The sequence below is a fragment of the Teleopsis dalmanni genome, unplaced genomic scaffold (assembly GCF_002237135.1).
Source record: "Teleopsis dalmanni isolate 2A unplaced genomic scaffold, ASM223713v2 unscaffolded_contig_0608, whole genome shotgun sequence".
Classification (NCBI taxonomy): Eukaryota; Metazoa; Arthropoda; class Insecta; order Diptera; family Diopsidae; genus Teleopsis; species Teleopsis dalmanni.
The window spans coordinates 3253-12592 of record NW_024031990.1 but is presented as its reverse complement, the minus strand read 5'-3'; the positions used below and the strand labels follow the sequence as shown (position 1 = coordinate 12592).

At 38.4% G+C, this 9340-nt stretch overlaps 1 protein-coding gene across 1 annotated transcript; it reads left to right on the top strand.

The window, feature by feature from the left end:
- Positions 1 to 1946: 1946 nt before the first annotated feature.
- On the top strand, positions 1947 to 3093 carry LOC119663584 (the record flags this gene model as incomplete). The annotated part of the gene is given in 1 exon segment (XM_038073195.1): positions 1947 to 3093. A coding segment is annotated over 1 exon segment (971 nt), but the record flags the coding sequence as incomplete, so codon positions are not given.
- Between the last annotated feature and the right edge of the window lie 6247 nt (positions 3094 to 9340).

The window sequence follows — 9340 nt, the reverse complement described above, 5'->3', positions numbered from 1 at the left end:
ATATATAAATATTTTGTCTAATACATGTTTATATATAGTCGTATATTGATTTTTTTTTGTAATTCCCATAAATATTTTTATTTTTGCTATAGTAGTTATTATAATTATCGTCATAATATTTGCGTAATATTAATGCCATTTCATTATTTTTATTATTGTGAGAAAAAATTATTAAAAATTTAAATAAAATGAAAACGCATTGGCCGTTGGTGAAAATAAATAACTTTTTAGAATTTTTAATGCAAAAATAATTTTGCAAAAAAAAAAAACCAAAACAAGTGAATTTTTGAACTAACCAAAAACTTTCAGTACGGATTGAGAGAATTTTAGTTTATCAGAGAAAATAAAATTTGGAGCTGTGATGCATGTGCGGTTTTCATATTTTTGTGGTTCACTCGTTCGAGGGAACTAATATATGTAGGTGGTCGGTAGTAGAGTCTGAAAATGGATATGCAAACGTGCTCCAATAAGCTTCAATGCATTCATAAAGGCATAGAACGAACGTTATTCATAAAAGTTTAGCTTAATACGATGGATTCATTATAAAATATTTTATGTGAACACACACACACATACATATTTATAAGTAAAAGGGATTTAAACTTAAAAATCATGTGGAGAACAAAAACAACGGGAATACGAGTAAACCACGTACAGTTATGTAGGAAAAACTAAAAGATAATAACCAATCTAAGCATGGAGTGACTACCGTGGAACACAAATTCAAATTTTGGTAGCGTTGGCAACATTGGCAATATGCAATTTGGTGGCTTCATTAAATTTCTGTTTGTGGGTGGCACATGGAAAATGCGGTTTGCTTCAGCAGTGGTAATGTGGCTAAATTATTGCAGTCAATATTGTTGTTGTACATGCACTTTATGCAGCCACTGCCTTTGTTGGTCATAAAAATAAAAACCATGTACAGCAAATTAGATATAACTAACTTTATAAAATCAAATTAAGTAAACTGCATAAAGTTGATAGAAAAAGTATCTTAATATGAGGCTTAATAACAAGATTGAGCTACTTAAGCATTAAATTTTTCAGAAAAAATGATTGCATCTCGCAGTTTATTTAAGTATACATTTTTAAATAAAATATAAGGACAGGCGGTGTTTAGGTCATATTTGTCATATTATTGAAAAGTGGGCAGGATAATTGCAATTATAAGTTTATATTACAAAGGATGTGCTCTGAACCTGAATAATAGTTGAAGTCCCTGAAATAGAGCGACCTGGTGATCACTTCCTTTTTTTTTTGATAAAATGACAGTTAGTACTTTAAAGACTTTTACTTAATAACATCTGTGACCACTTGGGTATTCTACTGCAGCAAGAGCGCTATTGAATTATGATTATGGGTTAATCAGGCGATTTTACAGAAGTGTAGTTTGAATCCTAGCATATCTTGCTTATGGAATAAATATTGCTTATGTTTTAAGAGGAATTATATGAATTAATGTGAGCATGTCTTTGATGTACTCGATTCTCAAAAATATCCAGATATTCGATATTTACTCAAGTATATTCGAGTAAATATTTTTCTGTTTATTTTCATTTATTATAAAAATATAAATATTATTTATTAAATTCTGTAAAATTAACATAAGCCATTCTTTATAATGAAATTTCAGAAACAGATCGCTATACTTTCATTGTAAGATTGCGACTAATCGTTATCTTTCGATGCTGACAGTAAGATAATGAAGTAAGTCTATAACTTATTTGGTCTTTGTCTGCTACTGTCATTTTCTTAACTTAACTTTTTGCTGACTATCAGCTATAGTAAGCTGATTTGGTATTCATGCTTATTAATTCAGTTTATATAATTTGTTTTTTAACTATTGTTTAGAATATTTATTTAAATTATATTAATGAAGTTCAGTTTTGTTAACGTTAATATTATGTTAATATATATGGTAATACCTGGCAATTCGGGTCATGAAGCTCTCGGATGTTGTAGCTGAGGAACATGATGCGGCTTGTCAAGGACTGTGATGTGTCTAGCTAAGATGAAGGAAGAGTCTCATGTGTAGTGGTCGTGGTATCAACAGGGTCAGTGCAGGTGAGCCCCTTCCCTAGTCATAACTTTGAGGTGTCTGGCAGTAGACAAAAAATGCAAAATGGTAGGTTTTTCCATAAAAAACCAAATGGAGTTGAAGAATGAAGAAAATCGGGCTGGGATATCAGCCCAAACGTCGGTGGGAGGCGCAGTTGCTACCACCGGCGGGCGCGGTGATTTTATAAGCCGCGTCGCCAGTGACTGCACCTCTGCTGGGATCGGAGCAGGTTCCAGTAGTTGTACTACTACTGCCAAACAACAGCGCAGTGATGCCAAAGTTCCTGTAGACTTGGGTCACAAAGGCGCAATTCCAAAAAACAAAAATTCAATGCAACGCAGTGATGCCATAGTCCCTGTAGACTCGGATCACGAGAGCGTTGCTAGCGTCAACACAATTGAGGAGGAAGCTCTTCTTCGTTCTCCGGGGGAAGCTGCTAAGGCCATTCGTAGGCCTAGGGCTGAACCAAATAAGGAGGGGTTGAAAGCCAAATCCAGATATAAGGCCGCGATAAAACTCTGTGCTCGCCTCGGAGACCGGAATGATCTGTCGAAGGAAGAGAAAGACAGGCTAGTCTGGGCGAAAGAGGAGATAGAGAAAGGTCGAGCCTTTTTCGCAGGTAAAAGGTGGTGTGAACCCTCGGATTCCAAATTTGCAAATCGAATCGAGGAAGATATGGCATGTAAAAGGCAGCGCTCAACGGAAAGCGAAGGTCCTTCTGGAAAGAGGCAAAAGCGTAAAGATGAGGCTGTCCCTCAACATAAAACTGCTACAAAAAGGACGAAAGCCGATACTACTAAAAGGCCGGAAGCGTCCACATTTAAAGCAGCAACAACAACAAAAAAGACGAAAGCCAGTGATCCAAAAGAACAGGAAGCGTCTACATCTAAACTAACAATGGCGGAGATAGTGGCCAAGCGACGCTTGATTGTGGCACTTATCGACCGCAGTGATCCACAGGGTCAAATGGTAGAAACTAGGTGGAAAATAGTGGAAATGAAGCTATTAGATGCTATGTTCGCCAAAATGAGCGCGGAACCAGAAGCTCCAATGCCATCATTCGACGGGGCCGGCTGGTTCAACGGAGTGAAATTACTGAAGTGTAAAGACGACTCTACCCTGAACTGGTTAAGGGAGGCAGCTACAACGCTCCAAGGCCTATGGGAAGGGGCATCTTTGGAGGTTGTGGACAGGAAAGATATCCCGTCTTTGCCCAAAGCGAAGGTTCTTATACCTCGAGTGGTGAAGCCAGAGGATGCTCTTCGTCTCTTACAACGACAGAATCCGGATGTGCCAACAAGCGATTGGAAGGTGTTAAAGGTCCTCAAGCCAGCTAAAGAAGGCGAGGGACAAAACTACATCCTATTAATCAACAAAATGGCCGAGGACATTCTGTATTCACGATACGGGAAGATGTCGTGGGGAGTAGGGAGCGTGTACCTTCGCCTCAAAAAACGACACCCAACCGATAGGAATTCTAATACACTCGCTGCGGAGGAAATCGAGGAGGATCTCGGTATTGAAGAAATCCTAAGCTCGTCCCTCAATCTTCGCGAAGGAGAGGAACCGGGTGTGATGAGTGCTGAAACCAACCCCGGGGAAGAATCGGAAGCTCATGCTAAAGATTCTACAAATAAACCTCCACCGAAGTAAAATTGCCTCAGCTGAGCTCCTCCTTAATCTAGAAGAGGGCGGCTACGATGTGGCTTTAATTCAGGAACCATGGCTGGCCTCGGGCAACCTGGTCTCTGGGTTAAATTCACGAAACTATAACACATTCATTCCACATGGGGTAACAAGGGTAAGAACTGTTATACTAGTAAAGAAAGGTATTAATTCTTATATTGTAAACTCTCTCTCTACAGAAGATCTAACGGTAGTGGCGGTTGACGGCGATAGGAACATACTTCTCGCGTCTTGCTACATGCCACATGAGGAAGAAATACCATCAGAAGAACTCCAAAGGCTGGTAGATTTAGCTGGCGAAGGAGAGCAAAGTCTGATAATCGGTACTGACGCCAACGCACATCATACGCTTTGGGGAAACACTGACATCAATGACAGAGGTGAGTCTCTTTTTAATTACATAATACAAAGTAGGCTTAGTGTAGCTAACAGAGGAGAGGAACCGACCTATGTTGGACCGACCTCCAGAAACGTTCTAGATATAACACTCTTCACGGAAGATAATGTACAGGTGATAGAATGGAAGGTTCTTAACGAACCATCATTTTCAGATCACAAATATATTAGTTTCCAAATAGATTTTCAGTACCTTAAAAGCAGAAAAGTTGTAAGAAATCCCAAACAAACGAATTGGGACCTTTATCGAAAAATTCTGAAACAGAGACTGAAAAAAATTACGACAATTGATTCTTACGTGGATCTGGAAGCTAGGCTTGACCAACTTACCAGAGCCCTAACTATAGCGTACCATATCGCGTGCCCGCCAATGCGTACTAAACGTAGATCTCAACCTCCTTGGTGGAATAAGGAATTGGGATCAAAAAGACGCTACATTCGCGAAATCTTCAAGCTGGCTCAGCTAGCAGAAAGTGAAGTCATCTGGGAAGAGTACAGAGATATTCTTAAGCAATACAAAAAAGACATTCGAAATGCGAAAAGAAACTCCTGGAAGGTTTTTGCGCAGGTATAGAAAAGACGGTGGAGGTAGCTAGGCTTAGAAAACTACTATCCAAACACCCAACTATGCCTAACCTTGTCAGGAAGGAAAACGGCGAATGGACAAAAACTAACACTGAATCACTTGTAGATCTTACTAATACTCACTTTCCTGGCTGTGCAATTGTGAGCAATACCGAACCGGTCAGGAATATGGTAGGCTTCGCAGGAAAACATATTGTTACTCACATGAGGCTGGAATGGGCAGTCAAATCGTTCGCTTCATACAAATCTCCTGGACTTGATGGTATTTATCCAGCTATGATACAAAAGGCTTCGGACCTAATAAAAACATTGCTGATAAATATCTTTAGAGGATGCCTGAAGTATAATTACGTACCTGTAAACTGGCGAGTGGCAAGAGTCATTTTTATTCCGAAAGCAGGAAAAAATGGTCACCTCTACTCTAGAGATTATAGGCCAATTAGTCTTACCTCTTTTATTCTCAAAATTTTTGAAAAAATACTAGCAGCACATATAGGAGACCAATTAGCTTCTGAAGTTCTGTCAAGAGCACAACACGCTTATACTAAGGGCAGATCCACGGAGACTGCTCTCCATACACTTGTCTCTAATATTGAAAAGGCCTTAGAATACAAAGAATACGCTCTAGGAGTTTTTCTGGATATTGCGGGTGCTTTCAATAATGTATCAACGCAAGCTATTTTAAATAGCTTAGATGATGTTGGTATAGACTCGGCTACATATCAATGGATTGCAAGCCTTTTAAGCTGCAGGCAGATAAGGGCAGAATGGAACTATACAACTCTAGCTAGGGAAACATGTAGAGGAACCCGCAGGGAGGCGTTTTCTCACCCCTTCTCTGGTTACTGGTAATCAATAAAATTCTTAAACAATTTGATGGTAAAGCTCCGAAACTAATTGCATATGCGGACGACATCGCAGTAGTTGTAACGGGAAGATGCCTATCTACTCTAAGTGCGTTAATGAGCGACGCTCTCAAATCAATTTACAACTGTGCGACTGACGCTGGCTTAAGCGTAAACGCAGAAAAAACTGACACAATACTTTTCACAAGAAAGTATAAGGTCACAGCATGGACGCCACCTAACTTGAACGGAACTCTTTTGCCACTGAAAAGTCAAACGAAATACCTTGGAGTAATTGTGGATAGCAAACTGGCGTGGAAGCCTAATGTAGATGAACGGGTAAAGAAGGCAACAAATGCTTTATACGCATGTAAAAGGATGTTGGGAAGTACATGGGGTCTCTCACCCGGTCTTATATACTGGTGCTACATGGCTATAGTCAGACCTATATTACTTTACGGTATATTAGTTTGGTGGACAGTTGTAAAAAAGAAAACATCTATAAAACCGCTGGAAAAGGTCCAAAGACACGCGGTGATGTGCATCACCGGTGCAATAAGAACAACTCCGACAGCAGCTCTAGAAGCTATACTAAACTTACCCCCAATTGATATTTTTGCCGAGAATATGGCGGCAAGATCTTTCGGGCATAACGTTGTAAATCAGAATGCCACTCTTGATTCGGATTATATGATCCCGATCATGTACACCTGAGCAACAATAAAAACTGTGATCGAAAACGAAGGATGGAAAAAAGGCATGGTGCCAAAATGCAACACCAAAAATGTTTTCACAGACGGTTCAAAGATGAAAGTGGGAGTAGGAGCTGACATCTATTGTGCGAAATTGAGCATAAGAATGCCGTTTAAACTTCCCAACTACTGCAGTGTCTTCCAAGCAGAAGAATTTGCTGTTAAGAAAGCGGCGGAGCTTGTGTGTGGGGATGAAACGAGAAACCACTGCATAAATTTCTATGTGGATAGCCAAGCAGCCATTAAGGCGATCAAATCTTACTGGTCATCATCCAAAAATGTTCTAGAATGCAAGGAAGCTATAGCAAGACTAGCCTGCAACCACAGGCTATGTATGTACTGGATTCCTGGTCGTAAAGGCATAGAGGGAAATGAGACAGTTGATGCTACTTTCGGAGGAACAAACGAGCGAAGTACTCAGACCTCTGAAACAAATACATAAACTTCTGGACCAGCACATGATAAGGAGAGCAAAGGTAAGGTGGAGGAACTTAACCACCTGTAGAACAGCTAGAATTATGTGTAGACACATATACGAAGAAAAGTACACCAAGAATGTTATATCGTTTAACCGAAGAAACTGTAGAACATTAATTGGTGTGTTGACAGGTCACTGTTTGGTTGCATCACATGCCCAAAAACTAAATCTAATTCACAACGATGCTTGCAGGAAATGCAATGAGCCGGATGCAAAGGAAACTCTAGAGCATCTGATGTGTAATTGCCCGGCTCTCTCGAGAGCTCGACAAAAATACTTGGGGGCTTTCAGTTTTGCAGGACTGGAGTACATATCTGAGGTTTGTAACGACACAAATTTACAAAGTAAATTTCTGTGCTACATAAAACAAGAAGCAGAGAAAAACACAGTCTGTGTGTTAAATAACCGCCACCACTACACATAATATATCTAACAACTCACATGAAAATAACTGAAGGCGACTTAACTGGAAAATATAAAATTGAATTAAAATATTTGTTTGAAATATCATGGACATTACCTGTGATCCTCGATGCCAATGTGCCGCGGGCATCGCTACATGCAATGTACAAATTCTAAAAAAAATATACGAAAAGAAATTAATTTTTGGTTAAAACTTTTATGAATGGAACACTTATAAACGCAACAACAATGAACAATTATTGGCGAAACATGTTTAAATTTTAAACAAATATCTATTTTTTACAATTATATATAAATAAAACAAAACACAAAACAATTTAACACTCGTGGTTGTTCAATTTTAGTTTATCTGCGTAAACAAAAAAAACACAAAACAGTTTAACATTTTTGGTTGTCCAATTTTATTTTTATAAACAAAACACAACAAAACAAAACTAAGCACGCCAACATCAATTTTATTTCTTTTAATATTTCTTTTCTGTTCACATTTAGATAATATTAAATTCACAGAATATATATGCATATTTAATACCTTGTTTTGTAGTATTAAAACACTTTATTTTTAATATAATAATATTTAATATAATATAAACTAAAAAGGAATAACACACGAAATAAATAAACACGGCGCGTAGTAATAGTACTAAAAAAAATCACGGCGAAGCAGAAGAAGTGAGAAAACAGTAGAACACAAAGTTCAACTTCACGGCGAAGTCAAGTACAGCAAAGAATACCGGTACGCTACACCAAAAAGCTTCGGTATGCTCAATATAAAAGGAGGCACATTTTATATAATCAGGGACTTGGTTTGCGACAAGTGAAAGAGCAAGTACTCTGGCTCATTGGGCCTTCTGGTAAATTTTACCAAACTTGAAATTTTACTTTTCCTGAAACAAGTACACTGGCCTATTGGTCATCTGGCACATTGTGCCACAAATCTGGTTCTTTGAGTCAAACGTAGTGTAAAATTCCTTTCCTGTCTTATATGTATATTTTTTAACCTGGCCTATTCGGTCAAATAGTTTTTACAGCACGGAGGAAACGTTTTGTTTATTTTTTACAACAGCAGAGGGGCTTAAGAAGTCACACGGGTTTTGTTAAGATTCTTTTAACAAGGAGTATATGGAGAAGTGGGAAATTTTGGCATCAACATAATTTTTTTTATTTATTATTAGAAATGTTTCCAATGAATTTTAATTAAACTTTGTTAATCATAAGTTTTATGAAATAAATAAAGTTATATATATAATTTATACATATAAATCACGTTCTGTTTTCTTCTAAAACCAACGTCTCGGCAAAATTATAAATATATTGTCACGACTCTGGACGACGGCTGAGGATACCCCAGCAAAAACTAAAAATTTTTGAACGTCACCCAAAAGTGTCGTTACAATTGGCGCCCGAGCAGGGACCTGGTTTTAGAAAAGAACGAACGTTGAACAGGGACGTTGTTTAGAAAAGAACGAACGTTGAACAGGGGACCGTGTTTTAGAAAAGAACGAACTAGGAACAGGACGAGTAAGTGTACAAACGTTTAACGCAAAGAGTCATTAGACGGTACACGAGGTAACATGGTCAAAACAGCATGGATTTCGATAGCGCGTAAAGAGGATTTGGTTCTAATTCTAGAAGAAATTAAGATCAGTACATCAGGAACCGTTGAGGAACTACGGAAACGTGTACGTGATCATCTAGCAACTGAGGAGTACACGGAAAAATTACTAGATATAATTATGGACATGGAAACTAAATACGATCGCAGTCTCTCACCCAAACCTCCAGGCATCGAAATCGACACGCCAAAAATACACATTTCAGAGCCAACCATGATGACTAGCAAATTTGAAGACATAGCGCGAATCGCCAATCAAGTGCGTAATTGGGAGGTACATTTTAATGGTGAAACAAGTCCATTACCATTTTTGGAAAATTTGGAAACACTCTCCGAAACTTATAACATTCCCCGAGACATTCTGCCAAGACTTATGCCAGAAATACTGAAAGGAAAAGCCCTAATGTGGTTCCGGAATAACAATCGGAAGTGGACACACTGGTCAAGTTTTGTTCAGGATGTTCGAGAGTTTTTCTTGCCTTCTAATTATTTAGAGCAATT